Source organism: Alternaria arborescens (assembly GCF_004154835.1).
Source record: "Alternaria arborescens strain FERA 675 chromosome Unknown contig_25, whole genome shotgun sequence".
NCBI classification, from domain to species: Eukaryota; Fungi; Ascomycota; class Dothideomycetes; order Pleosporales; family Pleosporaceae; genus Alternaria; species Alternaria arborescens.
In genome coordinates, this window is record NW_021167880.1 from 188,059 (window position 1) to 214,957 (window position 26,899).

The 26,899-nt window shown below is 51.5% G+C and overlaps 11 protein-coding genes across 11 annotated transcripts; 6 read left to right on the forward strand and 5 right to left on the reverse strand.

Moving 5' to 3' along the window:
• Positions 1-193: 193 nt before the first annotated feature.
• AA0111_g9159 (hypothetical protein) lies at positions 194-1,979 on the forward strand (the record flags this gene model as incomplete). Its single annotated transcript, XM_028655686.1, has 4 exons — positions 194-376; positions 575-825; positions 872-1,314; positions 1,363-1,979. 4 exons carry the CDS (start codon positions 194-196, stop codon positions 1,977-1,979), a joined length of 1,494 nt encoding a protein of 497 aa, XP_028503277.1.
• A 269-nt stretch (positions 1,980-2,248) lies between these two features.
• Positions 2,249-4,567, reverse strand: AA0111_g9160 (hypothetical protein; the record flags this gene model as incomplete). Its single annotated transcript, XM_028655688.1, has 4 exons — positions 2,249-3,079; positions 3,136-3,316; positions 3,381-3,813; positions 3,874-4,567. 4 exons carry the CDS (start codon positions 4,565-4,567, stop codon positions 2,249-2,251), a joined length of 2,139 nt encoding a protein of 712 aa, XP_028503176.1.
• A 402-nt stretch (positions 4,568-4,969) lies between these two features.
• AA0111_g9161 (hypothetical protein) lies at positions 4,970-5,996 on the forward strand (the record flags this gene model as incomplete). The annotated part of the gene is made up of 2 exons (XM_028655689.1): positions 4,970-5,304; positions 5,357-5,996. The coding sequence occupies 2 exons, from the start codon at positions 4,970-4,972 to the stop codon at positions 5,994-5,996; spliced, it is 975 nt and encodes a 324-aa protein (XP_028503177.1).
• Positions 5,997-6,201: 205 nt separating this feature from the next.
• AA0111_g9162 (hypothetical protein) lies at positions 6,202-7,979 on the reverse strand (the record flags this gene model as incomplete). Its single annotated transcript, XM_028655690.1, has 3 exons — positions 6,202-6,273; positions 6,327-7,738; positions 7,784-7,979. 3 exons carry the CDS (start codon positions 7,977-7,979, stop codon positions 6,202-6,204), a joined length of 1,680 nt encoding a protein of 559 aa, XP_028503174.1.
• A 300-nt stretch (positions 7,980-8,279) lies between these two features.
• AA0111_g9163 (hypothetical protein) lies at positions 8,280-9,317 on the forward strand (the record flags this gene model as incomplete). Its single annotated transcript, XM_028655691.1, has 1 exon — positions 8,280-9,317. One exon carries the CDS (start codon positions 8,280-8,282, stop codon positions 9,315-9,317), a length of 1,038 nt encoding a protein of 345 aa, XP_028503175.1.
• Positions 9,318-9,645: 328 nt separating this feature from the next.
• AA0111_g9164 (Adenine deaminase) lies at positions 9,646-10,722 on the forward strand (the record flags this gene model as incomplete). Its single annotated transcript, XM_028655692.1, has 1 exon — positions 9,646-10,722. One exon carries the CDS (start codon positions 9,646-9,648, stop codon positions 10,720-10,722), a length of 1,077 nt encoding a protein of 358 aa, XP_028503172.1.
• A 536-nt stretch (positions 10,723-11,258) lies between these two features.
• AA0111_g9165 (hypothetical protein) lies at positions 11,259-11,901 on the reverse strand (the record flags this gene model as incomplete). Its single annotated transcript, XM_028655693.1, has 3 exons — positions 11,259-11,519; positions 11,572-11,785; positions 11,834-11,901. The coding sequence occupies 3 exons, from the start codon at positions 11,899-11,901 to the stop codon at positions 11,259-11,261; spliced, it is 543 nt and encodes a 180-aa protein (XP_028503173.1).
• Positions 11,902-12,184: 283 nt separating this feature from the next.
• Positions 12,185-13,438, forward strand: AA0111_g9166 (hypothetical protein; the record flags this gene model as incomplete). Its single annotated transcript, XM_028655694.1, has 1 exon — positions 12,185-13,438. The coding sequence occupies one exon, from the start codon at positions 12,185-12,187 to the stop codon at positions 13,436-13,438; it is 1,254 nt and encodes a 417-aa protein (XP_028503170.1).
• Positions 13,439-14,238: 800 nt separating this feature from the next.
• Positions 14,239-18,314, reverse strand: AA0111_g9167 (Pyruvate carboxylase; the record flags this gene model as incomplete). Its single annotated transcript, XM_028655695.1, has 7 exons — positions 14,239-15,545; positions 15,601-15,704; positions 15,760-16,648; positions 16,704-16,989; positions 17,042-17,602; positions 17,809-18,101; positions 18,164-18,314. 7 exons carry the CDS (start codon positions 18,312-18,314, stop codon positions 14,239-14,241), a joined length of 3,591 nt encoding a protein of 1,196 aa, XP_028503171.1.
• A 1,574-nt stretch (positions 18,315-19,888) lies between these two features.
• AA0111_g9168 (hypothetical protein) lies at positions 19,889-20,050 on the forward strand (the record flags this gene model as incomplete). Its single annotated transcript, XM_028655696.1, has 1 exon — positions 19,889-20,050. The coding sequence occupies one exon, from the start codon at positions 19,889-19,891 to the stop codon at positions 20,048-20,050; it is 162 nt and encodes a 53-aa protein (XP_028503168.1).
• Positions 20,051-21,201: 1,151 nt separating this feature from the next.
• On the reverse strand, positions 21,202-26,756 carry AA0111_g9169 (putative clathrin heavy chain; the record flags this gene model as incomplete). The annotated part of the gene is made up of 10 exons (XM_028655697.1): positions 21,202-21,438; positions 21,492-21,611; positions 21,661-22,307; positions 22,359-22,445; positions 22,505-24,883; positions 24,937-26,053; positions 26,102-26,479; positions 26,538-26,564; positions 26,635-26,655; positions 26,712-26,756. 10 exons carry the CDS (start codon positions 26,754-26,756, stop codon positions 21,202-21,204), a joined length of 5,058 nt encoding a protein of 1,685 aa, XP_028503169.1.
• Between the last annotated feature and the right edge of the window lie 143 nt (positions 26,757-26,899).

Consider the following 26,899-nt stretch of genomic DNA (forward strand, 5'->3'; position numbering starts at 1 on the left):
GAAAATCGAAAGACTGGGGTGGCTTTGTTTCTCCGCAAGCCAGCTGCTATCAACATGGTGTGCCGCAACCAGGATCTTGTGTATAAAGCTTCTGGGATCCGACATTGCTCAGGGTTATCTCACTCCGATCTTCGCATCGACCTTGTGTTCTCATCTCGTTTTCCTGACACGTCTTCGCTATCCACTGGTCACAATGTCTCCGTCAATGGACAAGAGCGAGATCCAATACATCGACGAGAAGGCGGAATCGATCGAGTCGCCGAAACCACATCAGATCATCAAGATCGACAACTTCCAAGTGCTAGGTTTGGCACCTGAGGATGCGGATTTCTACATCAACTACTCGGATGAGCAGAGGAAGAGAGTAATCCACAAGGTAAGCAACGACTGTTGTTGCATTTAAGTCGAGCCCTGTTAACAGCCTGAAGGTGGACATCCGCTTAGTCCCAATGCTTGCGATCCTTTATCTTATATCTCATATCGATCGAGCGAACATCGGAGTAAGTGTTGCATATGCGCGCAAGTCGCAATGGGTAGCTGGTTCAGCCTTGGGGCTTACTCTGACGTCCGACAGAACGCAAAGATCGAAGGCATGGTCACTGACCTCGGTCTCGATGGGGTGCAATGGAACATCGTTCTATCGGTGTTCTTCGTGCCATACATCCTTCTTGAAGTTCCCTCGAATATTCTTTTGAAGAAGTTCAAACGTCCATCCTACTACCTTGGCATACTTATCGTATGTTGGGGCATTGTTATGACTTCGATGGGCGTGGTGAAGAATTTTGCTGGGTTGCTAGCTACTCGTATCCTTCTCGGCGTGTTCGAGTAAGTCTTACGTGTCAGCGATATGTACTCTGCTGACGAAAGACAGGGCTGGATTCTTCCCGGGCGCAATCTATCTCTGCTCTTACTGGTACATGCCAAAGGATCTCGCGACGAGAATCTCGTACTTCTATTGTGCATCGGCACTGTCTGGAGCATTCAGTGGTCTGCTCGCTGCAGCCATCGCCAAGATGGATGGCGTCGGAGGATACGAAGGTTGGAGATGGATCTTTCTTTTGGAAGGCATTGTTACTGTTGCACTCGGTGTCTCGTGCTTCTTCCTCTTGATCGACTCCCCTGCCTTGAGCGGACGATGGTTGAAGCCTGACGAGATCCGCTTCCTCGAGCTCCAACGATTCATCAAGGACGGTGGAAGGTTTGGAGAGGAAAAGCAAGAGAGTTTCAAGTGGAGCGACTTGAAGGCCGTGTTATGCAACTGGCGCCTTTACATGCAAGCATACATCCTGCTCTGCATATCGGCGTGTTCATACGGTACGTACAACTTGGAGTAAAGAAGAATACTCGCTGACTGGCATACAGGAACGAAGTTTACCTTGCCCACCATCACGAAGAGTATGGGATTCGACAACACCAATGCTCAACTCATGACGGTGCCGCCGTACGTGGCCGGCGCTTTGAGTTCGATTTTCTTCGCTAAGCTCTCTGATCGGTTTTACTGGCGTTTGCCGTTCATCGCTATTCCCCTTTCCTTCATCTTTATCGGGTACGCTGTGGTCATTTCATTCGATGGCGACCTCGGTGGCAACATCGGTCCGGCTTTCTTCGCCATCATCTTGACCTGCATGGGTATCTACCCCATTCAACCGGCCGGAAGCAGTTGGGCAGCCAACAACCTTGCCCCTTCTTCTCGCCGTGCCATTGGCGTTGCCTTCAACATCTGCGTTGGCAACATCGGAGGCGTCATTGGCAGCTATATGTACCTCGAAAGCGAGAAGCCAAAGTACTACACTGGTTTTGGGCTGTCGTTGGCATTCGGCGCGACTGGTTTCATTGTTGCGTTCCTGTTGGAGTTGTCGTACAAATGGGGCAACACGAAGAAGGCAAGGCTCAGCGAGGATGAGATCCGGGCAAAGTATTCAGACCAAGAGCTACTGGACATGGGTGACAAATCTCCGTTGTTCCGATACACTTTGTAAGTGTAATGAGATGGGACGAGGAAGTTGACGAAGTTGGATGGATGGGTGCGATATAGAGAGTTGGGTTCTGTTATTGTGTTGGCAAAGGCACTAATACGAAGCTCGACAATCTCGGGTACTCCGAGTCTCAACTAATACCGAAATGTACCCCGAAGGTACACACTATCTTTGTACGATTGCCGTGATAACCCTATACACATAGAATACCTCCTGGCGACATTTGGGTCCTAAGAAGATGTAAGCTCCAGCATAATGTCGCCTCCCGACCATTAAGATACGTCGTTCATCCAGGCGATCTCCAAGTCATCTATCTCGGGAAAAGGGCCAAATGCGGATGCATCAAGATCAAGCCAGTCGGTCGTTTGCCAATCGTCCAGGAAGGTTTGCAGTCCTGGTGTAGTCACGTCCATTGGGCTGCTACCAAAGATCGGCCGCAAGGCTTCCAAAGCAGAATCGGAAATGTCTCGTGTCGTTTCGCCACCTAACGATACAGAAGCTCCAGTCTCACCGGTGTTTGACGATGAATGTGCCTGCTCTTGACGTGACCTTGCTGTTTTCCGCTTTGCCTCTGTACGGAGTTCCTGCAGGATGATGCTATAGCGTCGTGAGGGCGAATTTGAGGCAGTTGCCTGGGCAAGATGTTGCATACAGCTCTCAGCTTGATCGAAAATTCTGCGGGTGTCTTCCGCCGAGGCTGTGTTGTGGGTGCTCTGTTGAATAGCCCATACATACACTACTACCAAAGCACAGAAGCATACATAGTGAGTCCACCAGAATGCGTGAAACAAACGGCCCTCTCGCGCCATACGGTCTACTGCTTCCAATACTGATCGTGCAGCTGTAAGACACTCTGCAAGGCTGTCTTTCGCGAGGATATGCATCTCAGTATTGCCGCGTCTAGTGTTCTTCAGGAGAAACGGCCGATGCGCTAGGATGACAGCATGGCAATAAGAGAGCTTGAGTGCCGTTGCCTGTCGCCGGAAAGTTGGGATTAGGCTACTAGGATTGACAGCACCAAGGAATGGTGGTAGCGATGCTTTCCACTGGCGTAGCTCTGCGGCTAAGCGATGAGAGGCTGCAAGTCGAATCTGATCTGGCACCTGATGACGGAGCTTGGTAAGTATGACGTCTTGTAAAGTAACGTCATTTAACATACTGGTTTGATGGAATAGACTTCTCGCGATATCTTCTCGGCAATTTGTGCTAGTCGGGCATGATACACCAGCGACTCTATATGGCAGTCATCTGTGCTTGTAGATTTTGGACCTGTACTAGTCATATCTTCGTCGTTGACAGCGGTGGGGAAATCTTGGTCGATATCTTCATCGTGATAGTGCCTGTCAAAGCGGAGGTACGGTGTCAGTGTATGTCTCACATGCATTTTATAAAGCCCCAACGTACCTGGGCCTGCCGAAAATAACGCCAAGGTACTTGTCTAGGGTGTAGGCTACCCAGAACGTGCGTTTTCTGCACTGTTCGTCGATGTAATCCCGTCTGGTGGCGGTTGCTTGTCGTTTGCGATCGTCTCTTCGATGCAACCCCAAAGCAGAAATAATCTGCAAAGCGTGCCCAAACGTATACCATGCCTGGTTGAAACGACATGACATGAGAAGATACAAGACCTGTATAAGCCTGGATTGTGCTGACTCAAGCTTTGGGATACCAGTCTCGGCTTGGGTCAAACGTGAAGCTTCTATAAACAGCATGTCGCTCTGCAACTGCATGTCGGGTTGGGTCACTGGTGATAGACCAATCTCTCCACTTGCCTTCTCTTCATGGAATGATGCGATCGCCAACACTGACAACACTGCCGAAGTCTTGGCGCGACCAAGACCTATATCAACATGACTTGTAAGTGAGATGTTTTTTTCTCTCGAGTTGCAGTCGTACATACCATGAAACAGGGCTCGGTGCTGTTTTGCGTTATCAGACACAGTCTCCAACCACGCTTCGACAGTAGGTCTATGTAATAGCCGATAGGTCGCAATACACACGTCGAAGTACAAATGGAGAAGCTGACGACTGCGATCTAACGAAGGCATTTGCACTTCTCCAGTCTCTAGGAACGGCTTGTCACCCGCGCTCATCAGCAACTGACGGTCTTCTGTGGACCCCAGCCCATTTACTAGGCTAGTTTCCTTATTGGAGATACGCCGCCACGCGCGATTCAAGAATGAAAGACCAGATGTTGAGTCGGAGTACTGGCCAGCTACCTCGAGCCCAGGAGAAGCCCGCGAAGGAGGTTCCGTCTCCTCACCAACGACATTCATAGTTGGTGCGACACTGAGTATAGCATGAGGATAGACTGGCGCCGACGCGGGCTGCTGAGCATTCACAGCTGCTGGGTGAACTGGGCGTGGGGAGACTACTTTGCCTCGCGAGTAGGCGGCTTCGTACTGGCATGTCAACCCCCGGCGGGTACAGGTCTCGCACGGCTGGTCGCCGGAGCACTTTGACTTCCTCGCCTTGCATACATCGCAGGCTCTCGTAACTTTGACCAGTCGTTGCCTCGTATTATTGCTGCTTGGTGGGACGTCAAGGCTCCGCTTCCGGGGTACCGTGCCGCTCGGTGCTGCATCATTAGACATTGTGGAGTAGGAAAGATGAGGCAAATCCGCGTTCCGTCCGAAGAATCCGCTGCCAAGCTTCGGAACGCTAACCGACCACCCGATAGGTACTCCAGATTTCACGGGTGCAACTTGAAGGCATGAATCAAGCCGTTGGGAAAATTAGCCGCAACCTCGGGAGGCACTGCTACGTTTTGTGCTAGCATTGTTCTTTCCGGAGTCGTTTCCGGTCGCTCCTTCCGATACTTGCGTCTCTCCGTCGGACATGGAGAACTTGAGTTGGATGTATATATCGTCCAGATGGCTGTACCCCATTTCCAAATATTGGCCACTCTTTCAGCATTACATTACAGAAGTCTAGATCGATTCTGATCGCGCGCGGTGTTACCTCTCATCACGTCGCATGAAACCACAACCAGCATCATGCCTATCCCTACACATTTCACCCTCAACACAGGCGCGCAGATACCGGCTGTAGGCTTCGGCACATGGCAAGCGAAGCCAGGAGAAGTCGAACGCGCTGTCGAGACGGCGCTCAAAGCAGGCTACCGCCACATTGATTGCGCTGCCATCTACCGCAATGAAGCCGAAGTAGGTGACGGCATAAGGAGGAGTGGTGTTCCTCGCTCTGAAATCTTCCTTACTGGCAAGCTTTGGAACACCAAACATGCGCCAGAGGATGTGGAAGCTGCCCTCGACAAGTCGCTTCAAGATCTAGGCGTCGAGTATCTAGATCTGTTCCTGATGCATTGGCCAGTGTATGTCACATACCCTTTCCATTGCATACACATGATACTGACACAGATGAAGTGCATTCAATGGTGCCACAGGCAAGTGGTTTCCACTACGCGAGAGTGGTGTGTTTGACCTCGTAGACATTGATCCTGCAACTACATACAAAGCCATGGAGAAGCTACTTGACACCGGCAAGGTTCGCGCCATTGGCGTATCTAACTTCACTATTCAACGCCTCAACGATCTTCTATCGAAGACTGATGTTGTGCCGGCGGTAAATCAGATCGAAGCACATCCATACCTCCAGCAGCCTGCTCTCTTCGATGTTTGCAAGAGCAAAGGTATCTTGATTGAAGCCTATTCGCCTCTTGGAAACAACCAAACAGGGGAGCCGCGGACTGTCGATGACGAACTAGTGGGCGTCTTAGGCCACAGATTAGGTATGGACGGCGGCCAGCTGCTTGCGAGCTGGGGTATCCAGCGGGGCACTGTGGTCCTGCCCAAGAGTGTCACACCGAGCAGAATCAAGAGTAATTTGCAGGTCAAGGAATTACCGAAGGATGCTTTCGATGAGCTGAGCGGTCTGGAGAGACACAAGCGGTTCAACGTACAGTCGCGATGGGGTTTCGACATTTTCGAAGAACTAGGCCAGGAGCAGGTGCGGAAAATTGCGGAAGATTGCGCTCAGGAGAACAAGACGAAATTTACAGTTTAGAGGATAACGCAGATCAAGAACCTAGAAGTCTATAAAGCTGTCAAAATATATGAACCCTTTGCTCACACACTATTGTAGGCTGCAGTAGTAGTTCTGATGTTGCTGTATCTGTTCAATTTCTTTCATGTGTATGGCAAGAGAGTAGTCTGGCATCTACCGTTTGCAAATGCAGCTACAACCACGTATATCTAAACGTCATGGTTCGTCAATTTGTGGACCCGCGGAATTTGACACGCATGATGGTTTTGTCGACAGGCCTGGCTGTGATGGACATTGTCTATCCAAGAGTTAGTCGCTTGCACTACTTTGTGAAAGGGGATAGTAGCTTACGTTGATCAAATCAGACTTTGTTTTGTATTTGCCCTTCCGGTCCATGACAGGCTGACCCATGTCATCTGTATCGACTTCTCCCAATCCGACCTTGACGAAATCATATCGTCGCATGACGCATGCCAGAATCACGCGAGCCTCCATGTTAGCAAGTTCCTGGCCAATGCAATTACGCGGTCCCCGCTCAAAGGCTCTCCATGCGCTAATGGGTATCTTGCTCTCGCCAGCAGTTGGTCCGTCGTCTTCGGTTGAAGCGCTGCTGGTATCGGAGTCACCAACCCAGCGCTCAGGGACGAACTCGTTTGCTGTGTCTCCGTACACTTTGGGATCTCGCTGAATAAGGTGATGGCACAAGTATATGACGCATTTGTCGACGCACACGTCGTCTCCGTCCGAAGTGCGCAATTTGAAGCCGTTGTGTGACATTCGTGCCGATCCTGCTGGAGGCCAAAGTCTCAAAGCTTCTTTGATGCATGCAGATGTGTACTTTAGCGCTTTCATGGTCTCATCCGGTCGCTCGAGGAACACCTCGCTTGGTTCGGAGTCGGCGAAGACGGCATCGTGTTCCGCACGAATCTTTGCGAGGCAATCTGGATGTATTGAAAGGGCATAAAACAGTCTCTGTAGGAGGATAGCAGTGGTATCGTGTCCTGCGAAAAGGAACGATTTCACTGAATCTGCGGTACTCTGCAAGATATATGGAGTCAGCTCGTCAACACCTTCTAGTGCCAGCGCCAGGACCGATCGGTCTTTCTTTCCCTTTGTATCGGAATGCTGAGCGTCCTTGATGTCTGCGAATTTCTCCAAGATACACTTCTTGACGGCCGAGTCGAGCCGTTGGCTGTAGATGTACTTCTTGACGCGCAAAGGCAGGTTCAACCAGGAAGCCATCAGACCGTTGTCACCAGTGTATAGAGCCTTGAGCGTGCGGAAGTTACGAACGATATCATGGGCCTGTTCGCTATCGTCCTGGGCCCTACAGTCAATGTTTGTGACTACATCACCAATGATGTCAAAGGTAACGTCTGTGCAGTAACTCTCCATCTCGACTGCAACGCCAGAGGTCGCCAATGCGTCGAGCCTCTTTACAAACGTACAAGTCTTGTCTACGACAACCGGAAGTAGGGTAAGCAAATGCTGCGGCGCAAAGCCAGGGTTGAATGTCTTGCGAAGCCCTCTCCAAGATTCGCCGTTCTCGCTGATCAAAGAATATCTACCAATAAGCTCTCCAAGTCCTTGCTGAACAGTTGGAGATTTGGTGACACTATATTGCTGCGTTTTGCTGGCTCTTGAAACCTGCTCGGCCATCTCATGTGATGCAACGAGAACGAGTGGGTATTGCACAGGTCTCGTGTCGAAAAACATGTATTCAGGGCTGCCTTGGGCATTCCATATATTTTCAAACACATAGTCTGCCTGCTGTCAGTGGAGGCCAGTGACTAGGACGTGGATCCTACCCGGGTGAACGGTACTGCTGAATCCAGCTCTCCTGTATTCAGCCGCGATATGACCAAGGTGTCCAAAGAGGAGATTAGATGACAGCTTGCCGGGGATATGCGCATATCGTTTGAAGCGCCATTGGCTTATCTGGAGGTATACAAGCCATGCGACAGCTGTGACAAGCGCTAGCACGGTGTACGAAGGATACGACATGACCTGCTACCGTGCAAGGGTGGCCCACAGTTACCACTGACAACTACTGGAGTCGTGTAGGAATAAGTAACGTGGTATAACAGGCTGGCCTGAGAGTATGCGTGTGGTCGTGCGGCTTACGGTGAGTAGAGTCGGGCGTTCGTGCTCGGACCATCGGGCTTATGATGAGAAATCGATGATGTAGGCCCCGACATACGGACGAAATCACCAGCGGACAGGCCGTTCCGGAAGCTACGCGCAGTATATGAAGTAGCTGGTAACGCTGTTGTTTGTAGTACACAAGAACATCCGAACCCCACCATGACGGTCGTCTTCGAAGCCGTACCTGCACCATCCCAGGCGCGTCTCGATGCCTCGCTGAACGACGCGCCTCTGGACACAGAGAAGCTCGTGTCGCAACAATCGCCAGCAACACAAGAGAAGGCCAAAACGGTGCTGTACCTGGCATATGGCTCGAATCTGTGCAACGAAACCTTCCGAGGCGTGCGCGGCATCCGTCCGCTCTCACAAGTCAATGTCCTTGTTCCCTCGCTGAGGTTGACCTTCGACCTGCCCGGTATCCCATACAAAGAGCCCTGTTTTGCCAACACAGCGCTGCGGGAGCCGGACGCGCAGGACTACCACAAGGATCGATGGCACAAGGGCTTGGTGGGCGTCGTGTATGAGGTGACGCTCTCTGATTACGCGCACATCATCGCAACAGAGGGCGGAGGGAGTGCCTACAACGATATCCTAGTTGACTGCCATGTGCTGCCACCCTCTGACACGGTCCCCTCTACTCCCGATTCGAAGCCGTTCAAGGCCCACACACTCTTCGCGCCCATTATAGACCGAGAAACCAAACAACGAACCAACGACCGTGTAACGCGACCCGATCCTAACTATGCGCAGCCTTCGGCACGATACCTCAAGCTCATAACCGATGGCGCCGCCGAATGCAAACTTCCCGACGAGTATCAAGAATACCTAAACAATATACGCACATACACAATCACAACCAAGAAGCAGGAAATGGGAAAGGCTATTTTCCTGGCCATCTGGATGCCCTTTGTCATGTTCATCTTCACAATGGGGAGGAAGCTGCAAGACAAGAAGGGGCGGTCACCTTGGTGGCTGGCAAAGCTCAGTGCCATGATCTTTGCGGGTATGTGGACCAGTTACGACAGTGTTTTCAAACGAACTTTTGGCGATGGAGAGAGGACGATAGGTGATTGTACATTGCCGACGATCAATGCCAGGAGTAGAACGACCTCTTCAACGAGAGAAGATGCGGAAAAGGAAGGCTTATTGGAAGAGTTCGGGAAGACTATATACGAGCCGCGGTCAACGAAAGCCTGAACACTAATAAAATCCTTCCGCCTATGTGGGCATTTGTATACGTTCAACGATGAAATTGAGCGATAAGCATCCTCGTGTGAAGTTGGCGCGCTTACAAAACGTGCTTAACAGGAGCGAACACATTTTGCAAGTCCAATCTGGGATCCACCCTTTAATTGGAGCATCTCCATTATCCCAGCAAGGCCGGCGAACACCGACAGTCGCCGTCAGACTCCGATAGAAAACTAGTCCTAAACAGCCCGTCTTTCGAAAAAGCCAAAAACTTATATCCAATCTCTTCATCTAACAATTCCAACGTACGAGACTTCTTCTTCGTATATCAAACACCATGTGCAAATCTCCCACTCACACGTTCTTGGCGGACCTCCCAAAATGCGAACATCACCTCCATCTAGAAGGCTGCCTCAGTCCAAGCCTTCTATTCACTCTAGCGTCTAAGAACAACATCACCTTGCCATCGCCATCTGAGGATGTCTCTTACACGTCTCCTGCAACACTCACCGAACGCTATTCACATTTCACGAACCTCGATGACTTCCTGGCGTACTACTACCGTGGCATCGCAGTCGTAGTGCACCAAGAGGATTTTGAGATGCTTGCATGGGAGTATTTCACCACTGCAGCCAAGGACGGAGTTCGTCATGCGGAGGTTTTCTTCGACCCGCAGAGTCACACGGAAAGAGGAATTGATTTCGATGTTGTGGTACGTGGCTTCAACGCCGCAAGAGTACGGGCGGAAAAAGAGCTGGGAATAACGAGTTGTCTGATCATGTGTTTTTTGAGGCATCTGCCTGCTAGTTCCGCGGCGGAGACCATGGCATTGGCCGTCAAGGGCGGGCACTTTGATGTTAAAAGCGACAGCCAGGAGCGCGCTATTACTGGACTTGGGCTGGACTCGTCAGAGGTTGGATTCCGCCCAGAACTCTTTGTGGACATGTATCGCGAGGGCGAAAAGAGAGGTCTACGGAGGACAGCTCATGCGGGTGAAGAGGGTGACCCAACTTACATTAGCGGAGCACTTGATGCGTTACAAGCCGAACGCATCGACCACGGCATCCGTCTCACAGAAGATCCCGAACTACTTAGCCGAGTGGTAAAAGAGGAGGTACTACTGACGGTTTGCCCTTTGAGCAATGTCTGCCTCCAGGCTGTGGAGAAGGTCAGCCAAGTGCCAATCAAGACATTTCTCGATGCAGGTGTAAAATTCAGTATCAACAGCGACGACCCAGCGTACTTTGGTGGATACATATTAAACAATTATTGCGCGGTGCAAGAGGCCTTCAACTTAAGCATGGAGGAATGGAGGACAATCGTTAGCAATTCGATTCACGGCAGCTGGATAGGAGAGAAGCGAAAGTCTGAACTATTGGGCCTGCTCGACGCTTGCATGAACAAGCATGCTTAGATTCGTCTTGAACTACGAAGCTTTTCGTTGGAGAAAGGCCTGGCCATCGGGCTATGGCGAAGGTCTTTCTTTGAATTGTACTTGATACCAAAAAGTATCCTGGAGCTACTTGCTGTAACTCTATCAAGATACCCACGAAAGAAGACAGTATATACTATCAAGGGTTGACATGTTGTATAGATGTGACACTTGAAGTCACAGAACAGACTCTTTTACACATCCGGCACAAGTTGGAAAGAACAAGCATCTTCGTAGTAAGAGGAGTGGCCGACGAAGAGCGTTGTAGTTGAGGGCCAAAGTAGAACTCAACGTTTCCGGTATGCTCATTTCAGAGGGTGCCCAGGATCCACGGCCATCTCATGTACCAGTACCGCTCAATAGCATGGGTCTAGATCGGGTCAGCACCATCCCAGGCTAGCAGTGATGTATCTTCGTACACATTCGTAGATGGTTCAAATAAACGAATCTTTCTGAAGTGCCCTTTAGATTCTGGTCGTTGCTCGTGGGTATCATATTCTTCCATAACTCTTGAAGATCTAGTCCGAGTCGTCGCTCACGTCCATCTCCATCTCCGCGTCCGAATTCTCTTCCTCTTCTTCCTCCTCCTCGCGCCCTCTCTTCTGGCCCTTGGCTGCGTCTTGCGCATTTACAGGTACTGCTTTCTCGGGTGCAGCACCGAAACCTGCGGGCTGTGCAGCTGCTTGTTCAGGCTCGTCTTCACGCTCAGGCTGGGGCATCTTGTAGGTCCCGTCCAGCTTGGCTACGGTGTCGGATTTGGTCTTTGCATACGCAATTTGCTGCGAATGTCAGCATGTCCCATATGGATTCATTGGCTGGAAACAGACGTACCATGTCCTTTCCAAAGAAAGTGAAGCCTTGCAGAGCGCGCATGGCCTGGGTTGAGGAATCAACGTCGCGGAACACAACATGCGCCTGGCCTCGCATCTTCATCGTCTTGAGCGCAACAATATCGAGGATGACGCCATAGGTAGCAAACAGCATGTACAAGTTTCGCTTGAGGTCTTCTTTTTGTAGCTTGTCGGGGAGGTTGCGCACGTATAAGCTGTTGGACGTCAGCACATGTTCTTGGGCGTTGGAGGGACTGACTCACGTCCTGTTTGGGATACCCTCTTTGGAAACGGCGACGGTGCCTGGCGGTCCTCGCGTAGAAGTAGCCATACTGTATGTGATGTGCGACAGCGTAGGCGTCGGTGGTGAAGAGCTCCCCGCTGAAAAGCGCGGCCAAGCCAAAATGTTTGGGGACGTGCATGGCGGCCGCCGCGGTCTCTCCAACGCGACCGCTCACCCACCAACCAAGTACGCGCTCACTACCTTCACCATCTGGAAGAGGAGGATTGCGGTATGGAGATTGCGTCGCATACTTTACGAGAGCTGTGGAGCAACCGCTAACACCAATACTCTGCCATCTTTCTAAGGCCGTCCGTCCTAACACGACTTCACCATGGCATCACCAGCTGTCCTAAGCCCACGGCCGAACCCGCATGGCGCACCATTCCAAGATGCGACCAAGGCCAGAACTCTCGCGCTCCCAAGCCATACGACCAAGCCCACAAGGTCACCGGCTATACCACCGGCGGCACCTATGGTACGAGACGGCGGCATGGATCTCGCTGAGCAAATGAACGACCGCGTCCGCAGCCAGTTCGTCATGGGCAAGAAGCTAGGAGAGGGTACATATGCCGTCGTCTTCCAGGCTCACTATGTCAACAACCCCAAGAAGCTCGTCGCCATCAAAAAGATCAAGCTCAACGCCGAGTACCCCAACGGAATCGCCCCCGATGCTCTTCGCGAAATGCAGTTCCTCTTCGAGATCGACCATCCCAACGTCATCAAACTACACGACGTCTTCTCGAGCAAGGACCAGAACTTATCCTTTGTACTCGAACATCTACCTCTGGGAGACTTGGAGCAGCTATGGAAAAACAAGGAGATTACATATACAAAGGCGGATATCAAATCTTGGATGAACATGCTGTGTCAGGGAATCTGGTTCTGCCACGAGAACTTTGTCCTACATCGCGATATCAAGGGTAGCAACGCCCTGATTGCCGCCGACGGGACGGTCAAGCTTGCTGATTTTGGTCTTGCGCGGAGTTTTGCTGATCCAGGAACCAAGATGACTACCATGGTCATCACACGCATGTATCGTCCGTTAGAGCTGCTGTACGGTTGTTCGCATTACGGTGGCACGGCCGACATGTGGAGTATTGGCGTCCTGATGGCAGAATTGTGTATTCGCAACTGGTTCCTCTATTCCGACACAGATATTCAGCAAGTCGCCGTCATCTGCGAGAAGTTTGGAACGCCCACCGAGGAGACATGGCCAGGTGTCTCGTCTCTCCCGTACTACGTTGCGCCTGACAAACAAACCGGCCCACAAGGTTCCACAGCCTTCCGACAGACACGCCCTCGCGCTTGGTGGAAACAGCAATTCTCCACCCTGGGAGACGATGGATGCGATTTCATCAGAGGCTTGTTGACCTTGGACCCGATGAAAAGGTACACTGCCCGGAAAGCGCTAGAGGATAAATGGTGGACCAATGCACCCCGGCCCACAAAGAAGGAGAACTTGCCAAAAGAAGGCGGTGGGGCAAAGGCCATGGGCGAGGATTTGAAGCGGAGGGGAGGAGAGACGCCTACCAATGGTCGTGCGGACAAGGTAGCAAGAAAGCTTGACTTCGGCTCCATGGGGTAGATGCCCATTCCGACATCACCCGACAGCGGTTCGGTCTAGTGGATCCCTTCGATCTGACATGGGCGTTTGGGCGTTTGGAGCTCGGTTCAAGAGCACCTGCATACGGGTAAGGCTTGCCGTTTCGTCTAGGCTAGCCATGCTGCATTTCCTGGAGTCTGGGGCCCGTAGATAGCTTTTTTGTTCGGCGTATCAGCCGCCGAAGTTCAATGCACACACACACACAACACTGCATGCTTCCACTACATGTAAACTTCAAATAGTCGGTTACTTCTCCGCGGTTCCACAAACATATGACTCAGGTCAAAATTGTGCATAGGTGGTGTCTTTGCCACGTACTAGTTACAAGATGCATGTGGTTGCTCACATGCCATCTCGATCATATTCAATCGTAGTATATTTACTCCTGCACGTATCTAAGATAGTAGACACTCCGAGCGGCTAAAAATATAGCATGAGGCCATGGGAATAACCAATCAATCATGGGGATAAGTGGACGACGACAATGTCTTCCATGTTGTAAGCGCACTAAAAGGCAAGCACTCGGTGACAACATCACAGCTACACACTATAGTCAGAAATTGAAAGCCTTGCATATATATCAGCGTTGCCACTACTGAGCATAACCCCATAGAAAAAGGAATCTTTTGCAGAGCACACAGCACATTTCAAGGCAGCAGGTGAACATGTGTGAAGTTGAAATGGCACTCCAGCGCCGTGATTCGTTCGTTACTATCTAATCATTTCCATTCTTGGATTTCATAATTCTCATTAAAAAAACGCCAATCCTACATGTGATATGTTCACTTGACGAGCTTGCAGACCAGGTCGCCAGAGTCGACCGAGTCACCTTCACGCACAGAAAGGCCACTGACCTTTCCGGAGTGTGGTGCAGAGATGACCATCTCCATCTTCATGGCGCTGAGAATAGCAACAGGGTCACCCTTCTTGACTTCGCTACCGTCGTGGACACGAACCTCGACCAAGACACCAGACATGGGTGATCCGACCTGGCTGCTGTCTGTGGGGTCGGCCTTGGGTCGTGATACGTTCTCAATAGCGGCGTGCTGGTCCTCGACAGTCACAGTACGGGTTTCGCCGTTCATCTCGTAGAAGACCTCACGCAGACCAGTTTGCTCGGAAAGAGGACCAATGGCGAGGAGCTTGAGGATAAGAACCTTACCCTTCTCAAGCTCGACGTGGAACTCCTCGCCGATCTCAGGGCGCGACAAGAAGTAACGTGTAGGAAGAACGGAGAGATCTCCGTACTTGGTGGTCCACTTCTTGTAGTCCTCGAAGACCTTGGGGTACATGATGTACGATGCTACATCACACTCAGTAGCATCGCCCCACTTGGCCTTGAGCTCCGCCTTGATCTTAGGGATGTCGACAGGCTCAAGGTAGAGGCCAGGGCGCTTGTCCATCTTCCTTCGCTCACGGAGAGCCTGAGATCGGAGCGGCTCAGGGAATCCACCGTATGGCTGACCCATGAGTCCCTCGAAGAACTCCAAGACGGAGGACGGGAAGTCGAGTTGTTCAGCCTTGGCTAGGACGTCGTCGTAGGAAAGCTTGTTGGAGACCATGAACTGGGCCAAGTCACCGACAACCTTGGAGGTGGGGGTAACCTTGACGATGTCACCGAGCAAGTCGTTGGCCTGCTCGTATGCCTTCTTGGTCTGAGCCCATTGTTCACCGAGACCCTGTTGCGATGCTTGGAAGATAAGGTTGGTAAGCTGGCCTCCGGGAATCTCGTGCTCGTATACTTCAGGGTCAGGTCCGGTAAGACCAGCCTCGAAGGGCGAGTAGAGGAGACGAAGCTGGGCCCAGTATGCGTCCAAGTTACGGATCATGTGCGCGTCCAGGCCAGCATCAAAGTCGGTACCCTCCAGGGAGGAGAGGATGGCGCCCAAACTGGGCTGGGATGTCATACCGGACATGCTGTCGATGGCGGCATCAACAGCGTCCGCACCAGCCTCAGCGCAAGCAACCATGGATGCAACACCGGTTCCAGCAGAGTCGTGAGTGTGTACGTGGATGGGCAGGTTGGGGTACTTCTCGCGGATGGTGCCGATCAGGAGACGGGCAGCACGGGGCTTGAGTACACCAGCCACTAAAGGGGAAGTCAGCACATGTTTTACACGTATATCGCGTATTGAAAAACTCACTGTCTTTGATACCGAGGATGTGAGCACCCATCTTGACAATCTTGTCGACAACATCCAGGTAGTATTCCAGGTTGTACTTCTTCTTGGGATTAAGCATGTCACCACTGGAATATTGAGTTAGTATGTTTCGTATGCGCAATCCCTATATGTGAAACTTACCTGTAGCACACTGTTCCCTCGGCAACACCGCCGGCCTTGAGGACAGCCTTGACACCAACCTCAAGTTGTTCAACGTCGTTCAACGCATCGAAGACACGGAAGATATCGACACCGTTCTTCTTAGCTTGCTCACAGAAGTGGAAGATGGCGTTGTCGGGTAGCGAGGAGTATGCGACTCCGTTAGCACCACGAAGAAGCATCTGGAAGGGAATGTTGGGTACGAGCTTGCGCATCTTCCTAAGACGCTCCCAGGGGTCTTCGTAGAGGAAGCGCATGGCGACGTCGAAGGTCGCACCACCCCAGCACTCAAGAGCCCAAGCGTTGGAGAAAGCGTGGCTAGTCTCCTTGGCGATGTTGAGCAAGTCAACAGTTCGGACACGAGTTGCGAGTAGTGACTGATGGGCATCACGCCATGTGGTGTCCATGATCAAGCATCCCTTGTTGGCACGAACAGCCTTTGCGAATCCCTCAGGACCGTCCTTGAGAATAACATTCCTCCAACCTTCGGTACAAGGGGCGGATGTGTCGACCTTCTTGCCGCTGTTGTCGTGAATGGCCGGGATGGGGATAACGCCCTTGAACTTGGGCTCGCCGATCTGGCCCTTGATCTGGCTACCATTGACAGCGAGGTCACCAAGGTATGCGAGGAGCTTCTGAGCACGGTTCTGAGAGCCGATCAAGTCGAAGAGAGCGGGTGTGTCGTCGATGAAGGTTGTCCAGCATTGTCCGTCAACGAAGGTGGGGTGAGTGAGGAGCTTGATCAAGAAGGGGATGTTGGTCTTGACGCCACGGATACGGAACTCTACTAGAGCACGTAGCATCTTTCGGCGGACGATCTCGTATGTGGAACCACGGCAAGAGCACTTGACCAACATGGAGTCGTAGTGAGCTACAAACGAGGACGGTTAGCAGAGGTATCTGGCTGAAAGGTGGGTAGTAATTACGTGTGATGATTGCTCCAGCAAAACCGTTACCACCATCGAGACGGACTCCGTTACCACCAGCAGAGCGGTAGACCTCGATCTTTCCAGTATCGGGTGCGAAGTTCTGAGCGGGGTCTTCTGTGGTGATTCGGCATTGGAAGGCAAAGCCTCGTGTAGAGATGTGGTCTTGAGTCAGGCCAAGCTGCTCAAGAGATGCACCAGCTGCAATCTGGATTTGTGCGGCGACAATGTCGATACCGGTGACTTCCTCGGTAATAGTGTGCTCGACCTGGATACGGGGGTTGATCTGCGGAATATTCAGTAAACATATTCAGTACACATTGGTATAGAATACTAACCTCGATAAAGTAGTAGCGATTTTGCTGGTCGACCAAGAACTCAGCAGTTCCGGCGTTCCTGTACTTGACACTCTGTGCAAGCCTGACAGCGTCGGCAAGAATAGCATCACGGGTCTCAACTGGAAGATCTTTTGCGGGAGCAATCTCGACGACCTTCTGGTGACGACGCTGGACACTGCAGTCACGCTCGTAGAGATGGACGACGTTGCCCTGGTTGTCACCGAGAAGCTGGACTTCAATGTGCTTGGGCTTGTCGAGGAAGCGCTCGACGAAGACTGTTCCGTTACCGAAAGCCGATTTGGCCTCTGAAGTTGCGCGCTCGAACGAGTCCTTGAGGGACTCTTGTTCGCGTACTACACGCATACCACGGCCACCACCACCGAAAGCGGCCTTGATGATGATGGGAAAGCCATATTCGTCAGTGAAGGCCTTGACATCCTCGAACTTCTCAACGGGTCCAGGGGTTCCTGGCACAACGGGGACGTTGCACTTGACAGCGAGTTTTCGCGCCGAGACCTTGTCACCGAGAGCGTCGATGGTGTCGGGAGAGGGGCCTACGAACTAGAATGAAAAAGTAAGCATGAATCGCATGTTGCATGGGTAAAACAAAAGCCATGCTCGCTGCGATGATCGGCGCCGGGCTGCTTGTTGATCGGCCCCGCCAATGCCTCGTCTTGCGCGGGAGCGATAGGCTCAACAGCGGCCGATAGCAGCTGCGACCCCTCCACGCAGTTTCGTCATAGCGTAAACAAAGCGGTAAAACTCACAATGAGCCCAGCCTTCTCAACGTTCCGTGCGAACTCTGCGTTCTCCGATAAGAAACCGTAACCGGGGTGAATCATGTTCACATTGTGTTCAACCGCGATCTTGATGATCTCGTCACCCGCCAGGTAAGCACCGACAGGTGTGTATTGGCCGCGGGCACCAATCTCGTAGGCCTCGTCAGCCTTTTGCCTGTGCATACTGAGGCGGTCCTCATGACTGTAGACGGCCACAGTGTGCAGTGACAGCTCGTGGGCTGTTCGGAAAATACGGATGGGGATTTCTCCTCGGTTGGCGACTGGGAGAGCTGTTAGAGCGCCCAAGACGCGACACATGAGCCATTGAGCTCCGTCGACTTACCGAGGAGCTTCTTCAGCTGCATGATAGAGCTGCTTGCACGCAGCTTGTGGTGAACTGAGTTCCTGTGGGGGTGGTGTTCGCCATGGTCCTCGTCGTAGTCATTCTCGTCAATGGCCGACGAGGCATTCTGGTCAACTGCAAGTGTCGTCATATCGAATGACGGCTATGTGTGTTGGGTAAGGGAAAGTGAAGAGAAGGAGAGGAGGAGAGGGGGAGGACTGGAGCCGCAGAAGAAGGCAGATACAGCGCCAATTTATTATGGTACCGACAATCGGATACCCAGGGTCTGCTACTTGCTACGACTCACTCGCTCAAAGCTGCAGAGCGCGAGTTTAATCCCAAAACAGATCCACACAGCCAAGCCAGATGGAAACACGGTGCAAAGACCCCGTCGGCCACCTGAAAAGCAACCAAGCTATCCATGGATAGCTGCATGCCACGACCTGGCCAGAGCTTCATGGCGCGGGGAGATAATGGAGGGGCACTGACAAGGTTCGCCGACGGAACCACCCCATGTGCGACACGATTAAAATTGTCACCGCGGTCATAGGCCCTGCCCCACTGCCTACCGGATTTCTCAGACATGTATAAAACCTTTTTGCTCTATCCCACGCCGACAAGGCACGTGGGACGGCTAGCCAAGCCACATGCATTTTGTCCGGTGTAATGATAGACGCTCAATGAAACCTTGACCGCTACCCACATCGACCCCCTCCAGCAAGCCATTCGCAAGCTTGATTCCATCCCGAGCTCCCATAGCAGTATCTGCCACATGCCGGGGATAGCTCGGCATCGCGGAAAAATGTCGTGCTTATCCAGCGCTTTGCTTCGGTGTAGTTTTCTATACCGAGCTTCCTCACGACCGTAGAGGGCAGAACCGCTATTTCGCCTCGTTCCTAGTATACTTTTCCGGCCTTCTCCTCGCTTGGTAGTCGCGTACCTGCATGGTTGCGAGGAGTATTCGGAACATGGGTCTAAGCTATTACCGACTGCGCATCATTCTCATGCGGTTCCGCCTCTCACTATTACTGATGACATTTAAGTTCTAGAGCAGACTTGGCTTTTGAAGACCCTGAAACCGGTGACGTTAGCTTACGATGGGTCGTTTGAGGCACTCAGTGGCTGCATTTGGAAACATTACTCGTAGTAGCCTAACTTGGCAAAGGCCATGCATGCGTACTGCGGGCGGAGCTTCAAACACTCGCTACTTGGCACATCAACACCCGAATCATTGAACTAATTATTCCGTGAGCACATACAGAGCTATCGAATGGCACTGAAGGTATTTTTTTGTGTTTAACGTCGGTAGGATCTAAAAAGAAAGCGTAGCATGTCTTGGTGTGCTGTTGGGGTACCTTTGATGTGTAGAAGAGTAGGTATGACTCGAGCGCTGATTGTGGATCCATGGGAGAAGAACTTCGCCTATCTATCAAGAAACCACGTCATAGATTAATCGAATCTTTACAATGGACCTAGGACACTTGCTTGGCGTGAGAGGCGTTGAGCAAGCCCACTTTGTGACTGTCTTCCCAATCGAGCTCTTGGTTTGGCGGGATCCTAGTGAGAAGGGCCTTTGCCTGTACCGTCTTAGATGTAATACAACTTTTGCAGTGGACTTTAGTCAACATCATCACCTTGAAGTTCGACCAGAACGGATGCAATAAGAGAGCTACCTGTCAAAGCACTATTCTGTAAGTGAGTTGCCAAGGACGTTCCGTATTGGACATGCGCGCTACTTTCGCCGGTGTAAACTTCTTGCAGCTCCTGACCTTCCTGGTGGTCTTTGTCCTGATTTTGGGATTCGTAAGTTCAGGAAAGGGAGGCCATACGACAAGCTACCGCGTCGAGTTTTCTGTGTACCAGCGATGGACGAAGGCACACCAATAGCAGCGTCACTGGAAGCGCTAATGATAGGATCGGTCAGATCGTTAGTCGGAGCTTCGACTGAGACACAAGACATGGTTTGCCCGTTGGAATCCATGTCCTTGTCACTATCGCTAATGATCTCTTGGTTAAGAGGACAACGGGAGGCTTGGGGTGGGTCGGCTCTTTGCTTGCCTTTACCTAGGTATCCTGCACCCAGGGTTAGGGTTACCAATCGCTCATGGTTCATAAGATGGACGCACAATATGACTTCGTAGAATGTTCGAGCCGATAGTAACAACTGTGCTGCAAGCATCTGATTCAAGGTTTCAGGAGACTCTTTAATTAGAGTATACATGGTACTAATGAGTGCTGTACCATATTCCGATGTGTGTTCTGAGAGGTATTCGCTGTAAATTTCCTCGATGATCTCGAAAAGAAAACTTGGTGTGTATCTTCCAGAGAACATATCAAGACCTAGTATACTTACCACTATATGCAAGTCCACGACGATGATTGCATTACTGGCCTTCGTGAACTTTGTAATTGTAGCATGCGATGTCGTGCTATCAGCTCTGTCATCACGATGTACCTCGAAGGCATTCAACATGTTTTACATTAGTGTACTCAAATAGAAACAGCGTTGTACACCCACAGGTTACAATCTGTTTCCCAATATAATGCGAGATTCTTGCAATGTTTGAACCTGGCAGAGCAGCTGTGCGGCAAGTCTACGTCCGCTTAGGACTTTATGCGGATTTAGTGTCAGGACGCAAGTACCTAGGTAATGTTCATTCACTACCACCAACATCAGGTTACATTCTGAAGGCTTTCGCAGTATCATGCAGTGACATGCCAATCACGTGGCTACTGCAAAAACCTCCAGGCTACATGTCAATCACATCGCATGAACATTATAAGCAGGAATATAACATCTCAGCACAAACAAAGTGATTAACTAGAGTACAGAAGTCTGAAGATGTTCCATGTTTGAAGCATCCAAACTGAGAGGCTACCTTGAACGCCTGTAGAGTACATCGTCACACACAGCCAAAAATGTATGAACCCTCCGCTCGCTTTTGCATGTCCCACCAATCATCAATATATAATGTGAAGAGGTATCCTAACTACCCTTATTTGTAGAACAGGTATCTCATCTTCAAGTCGGACAGCGTCTAGAAGGCGCGAAAGCTTCCAGTTGGCTGCGGGGCGATGCCGTTAGCCTGTCCGTATGGACCTGGTGAAGGAGCCGAAGTCATCGGACCCTGTGTAAGCATGAGACGCGAGCCCAAGATCGGAGTGTCTTCCTCCTTCTTCTGTTGCGAGACTTCGCGGGTCTTGCGCTCCTCATTGTCCTTCTTGAGCATCTCAATGGCGGCCGTCTGTTGAGAAATGAGGTTGATCATGTATGGCTGGTAAATAGTTAGTGATCTGCAAGAAGAAAGGGGTAAGAGGAGATACATACCATAGTGAAGTCGTGGAGACCGTTACGCCATGACATCTCGAGGATGATGTCAGGGCGAAGAAGGTCGTAGCAAGCGTATAGCATACCAACATAGCACTCACGGCTGCCAATGTCGACGAACTAAGTTGCGGGTTAGTGATGCATTGAGAAACAGCAGGGTACAACTTACGTAGCGGAGCAGATCCTCAACAACGTCCGACTTGCCAGACATAGCTGAGGTCTCGATAGCGTCCTTGAAAAGCTTGTCTTGCTTGGAAAGAGTGATGGACTTCTCCCATCGCTTGTTCTTGCGGTAGATGTCGGCAGCGATTTGACGGAAGAAGACCAGGTCATGCTTCTCCAGACGCTGGGCAAGATCGACAGGATCGTAGTTGTCGTAGTTGTTGACCGAGTCTCGGAGTGTCTTGTAGTCCTCTTCTTCGATCAGAAGATCGTTAAGGGCATTGTTGACCTCACGCTTGTTCTGCGACTGGACGTTGAGAAGGAAAGGCTTGATCAAAGGAATGTTGTCAGACTTGACGAACATGCGGACAACACGGTTGACATCGATCCGGGGAGTCAGTGCCTGAAGGAGATCGGTCAAAAGAGTCGGTTGCTCTTCAAGGTAGAAGCCCAGAGCCCGGTAGTAGATCTCGACGTTGGTAGCCTTGGTGATGGTGTCCTTGAATGCTTGGTGCTCCCAGGCATCTGCGGCACGCTCCATCATGGCAAGAGCAGCGTTGTCCCACTCATCGTAGTGGACATACAAAAAGATCAGCTCCGGCCACAAGTGAGCCTCCTCAGTCGCACGGATGAGCTTTGGAATATTAATTCGGCCTAGGACGATTGTTAGTCACATGCGATGAAGAGAGCTTGAATGTGACTTACTCCAGAAGAGACGGAGATGTTCCATGACACGCTCGGGGTGGTATTTGGCAAGAGCCTCGCCTAGAGAAGTGAACATTCCCATATGCGCTGGAACGGCACAGTTAGCATTTCGTACACATTGTAGTTATTAGAGGGGTTGTACTTACCGCGTTCCAGACCGAGGCCAGCTTCAAGCAAGCTAATCAATTCATCGAAGTAACCGTTACGCTCGTACTGCTTGACAAGATCGGTGAGCTCTTCGGCGTGGACGATCAGGTTGAGACCACAGATCTGGGCAAGACGGAACTCCTTCTTTGCAACGCAAGCCTCGTTAACCTGCTTCCAGACTTTGATGGAGTTTGCCTTCCTAGCACATTCAACGGCAGCTTGGTAGTCTTCCAGATGTACGAGGGTGGTTGCAAGCTTAGCCCAGTTGGAGATGCTGGTGAAGAAAATCTTTGCTGCCTCATGGTAGCCCTCTTCATAAGCCTTGTCACCTGAGGCTTCGACATCGGCAACGTTGGTTGCACGGAGGAAGTCCTCGAGCTCGGCTAGTTGGTTGGTACGAGCGAAGCAGAAAGCCAAGGCGGTATCAATGGGTACCTCACGAAGGGTCTTGCGAGCCATCCTCAAGAACTTGATCAAGTCCTCGTCTTTACCAGCATGTGTAGCAATCTCAATGACCTCCAAGTAGTTGGATGCGTCTCCGGCGCGGATGTAAGACTCAATCGAGTCTGTAACACGAAGGCCATCCAACTGTGCCTTGGCAACTCTGCTCCACACTTCTGGCGTGTCAACCCTATCGGCATACTCATATGCCCGATCGATTGAGACAATGTGTTCAATGAGGACATTAGCAGCCTCAACGTGGTTTTCTTGCTTCTTGAAGATTTCAAAGGCCTCGTCATACATGCCAACCTCAATACACTGTTGAGCAATATCCTCGGGTGTATATTGGTCGAGCTGTTGGATGTAGTTCATGACTCTGCCACGATCAGACTTGCAGGCAGTGAGCATAAGCAAGTTCTGGAGGGACGGGTTATCGCTGAAAGTAGAAGGCTCCAATATAATCTTCTCGAGCAAGTCGATGAGCTCAGCAGGCATGTCACCAGTGATGAAGGCCTTGACAGCGACGGAGACCTTGTCTGGGTCGGTGGACGAAGGAACAGCATACGAAGTGACTTGGTCAACGAGCGATCGGCGGTGCAAGTTGTTCGGGCTCAGAACGTAGTCCCAGACCTCAGAATCAGCGCGCTCCAAGAGGTAACGTGCTTGGGCCTTGAACATGGCGTTCTCGTTGGTGATGTTGATGAGCTCGAGATCATTCTGTCCCTTGCTGTAGGCAATGAACGCCAAGTTAGGATCACGCTTCTCGCAGTACTTTCCAACAGTGAGGGTATCGTATTGGTCGTTCTCCTTCAAGAACTTCTCTGGGTTGTTGTTGGAGTCGATGTAGATCTTAGCCAAGGCGTTGTAGACAGCTTGTTGCTGGTTGCCACTCGCCAATGTCTGCTCCAAGAATGGCAGAAGAAGCTTCAATCGGTTTCGCGATTCTACCTCGGCAACCAACTCGTCGATTGGAATCGAAGATGGTGTCACTGAAGCGAGAAGCCCCTTGATGATGCTTTCGTCGCAATCCACATCAAGAAGACCGCCGATGACGGCAGGTGTCCTAGCAGGGTTGACTCTCTGGACGTACACTTCGATAGACTTGAATTGCTGCTTCTTGTAGAGGTAGAGCACCAGGTCGTGTACAAAGTTGAAACGATCGCAAATGATGATGAGTGGCAGTTGTTCCGTGAGGTTGGCTTCCTTCAAAAAGTTCTTGGTCTTCTCGGCAGGAATGACAGGACTCTCTCGGCAGATACGCTCGACTTCGTTAAGTTGGCCCATGGTCGTCGCCGCCTCGACGTACTTAAAGTGAACGTCAGGGTCTTCGCTGACGTTGACAATGGAGCCCAGGAAGAAGTACAGACCCTCTGCGGTGCGATGCTTCTCAAGGAGATCAATGATCTTGGTAGCGCCGAGCAGGTCTGAGTACTTCTGGGCAATACGAATGACGGCCTGCAAGTTTTGTCGAATGTTCGTGGTCAGCATAGCATCCAAGCACTCAAGCGAGAGCTCTACTGTGAGTTGACCAAAGTAGTTGATCAGCCATTCCTCTGGAAGCTTATCGGTTTGAACAATGATACGCCTAATGGCAGCCGGGTCATCGTTGTGTTCCAAAGCGCGAGTGAGCAAGCCAGCGTTCTCGCAGAGCTGGGCAATGCGCGCCTTGTCGTAATGGTGGAACATCTCATTGCCGAGAATAGCGTCTGCAACCTGGGGAGCATTAAGCAAGTTCATCTCGAGCAGCTTGGTTTGCATATGGCCCTCTTCTGGTAGATCGTTGGAGAGAACGTCCAGAAGGAAGGCGGTCGCCTGTTGGATCATGCCCTGGGACTGGAAGATGTCGACAACGCGGTCGATGCTGATCAGTGGGCCGCCTTCGTTCTTCGCTAACTGGGAAGCAAACTCGGCGCCCTTTTCTGGGGATATGCGGACCACTGCGATATGTTAGTGGACTTCACGTCAAAGCTAGACTGATACAAGGACTGACCATGCTGAAGCAAGACGTTGTAATCAGGCGTGTAGCCGGCGCCGTTGCAGTATTGCAAGATCAGATCGTAGTGACCAAGCTCAGCGAGTGCTGCAACGACCTTTTGAGATACGTTCGCTTCCTTGTAAATGGCCAGCGCAAGGTTCAGATCGTGGGGCTTCGCAAGATCACCGAGCTCCTCTGAGCAGTGGAGCTTGCCTTCCTTCTGCCACTTCTCAATGAGGTGCTTACGGCCCTGAGCGAAAACAGGACGAGCTAGCTCCAGAGTTTCTTCTCTGTTCAGTCCGCCCTTATCCAGTAGTTGTCCGAAGTACTGTAGTAGAGTAGTGATCTGGCCAGGCTGGCTAGGAACCTGGCGCAGCCTGTTGATTGTGTTCATTGTGCGGAGGAAGCCTCGGGGCGAGTTCGCGGCGACCTTTGCTGCTTCGGCAAAGTTGCCCTGGGACATGAGCGTCTCGAACCGTTGCGAGTAGAGCTGGTCTGCGCCTGGAAGTCCGCCCTTTGAAGCGAGCTTGTAAGCAATCTCAGCACACGCTGGGTTCTCCATAATGTATGGAATTAGGCTGTCCTCCCGGATAGTTGTATGCAGAACTTGTCCTCGCTTGTTGATGACAACGACACCAGTGCCTTCATCGTCACGCGCCGTTGTGAAGACTGTTTCTTCAGATATCCGGTTCAGGAACAGTGCGGTACCTGTCTCGAGGTCGTGGAGGTGGATGAAACCGAACTTGGTAATTACGATTAGAATGCCGTACTTTTGCGCAATGTGGATGCCGAGCGGGAAGTCACCAGTTCCCTCGGCGGGCCAGTGGATTGGAATGAGACGCTTCGGGAAGGCTGGGTTTGCGGCGTTGTGGTCGACTTCAACGATGTTGATCTTGGCTTCGCCAGTCGACGACTTCACAGCGAAGGCGAAGATCTTTGTATCGGTAGATGCACCGTCAAGTCGGAGGGTACCGAAGGTAGCAGCATGACCCTCAAGGGGCTGGCTGACGTTCCTCGCCTTGGAGAAGAGCTGCATGTTTCCACGAATGCCACCAGCGGGGTTCGATGTGATACCAACCAAGCAGGACCAGCTCTCGTCATCGTTGGTAACGTAGTTGATGATCTGATTGTTCTACACAGCGGATTAGATGCAATTCGCTATAAATGGGCCACTGCATACCTCGAGTTGTTCTTGGCGATCAAAGATCTTGCGCGGCGCAACAGCGTTCTTCGAGTCCAGTACATCCCAGTGATATACAGCCTTTGTGCTGACGAGCGCAAGGGTAGTCTGGCTGATCCACCTCCAGAACTGAATGTCCTCCTGATGGCTGTAGGTCTGCAGGCGTTCCTTGGTCTCAAGGTTGAATAGCTGCAATGTTCGGCCTTGCGCCTTGAGAGCAATGATAGGCTCAGTCAAGTGCATAATAGCGCTGTCGGCGCGAATTGGTCTCCGGATGACATTGTTGGTGTTCTTGAGGTCGATGATGACGGTCTCGGCGGGCGCGTTGGCTTCGGTGTTGACCTGTCGCACGCAAACGTACTTGTCGGACTCGAGTGTCTAGGCCTTCTGTCAGCATATTTGCATCTCGTGCATACAATTGAGTAGGATAACATACGCAGTTCTGCCATGATATCGATGCTGGCTGGGCTGTGTGTTAGCTTGCTAACTCTTGTTGCCTTGTTCGCGGGCTGCGTAGCCTAGGACCAACGTACGAGAATGTTGAGGTTCGTGAGCTGCCAGTTATTAGCTTTGATGACTATGCAATACCAGGTTCTAGTGCGGTGCATACCAGCGTCGGCTGCGTGACGTGCAATGGCACCTGTCGCTGAGCCATGTTTGCGACAGTCCAGTTCCAAGCTCACCGGGGTGAGAAAGCGCGCAAGAATCGGGTATCGGAAGAAAAGGAAGAAGTAGACCCAGGTGCACAACTCCAGAAGCGCGTGATAGGAAATGAGAGACGGTCGTATAAGGCGGGGT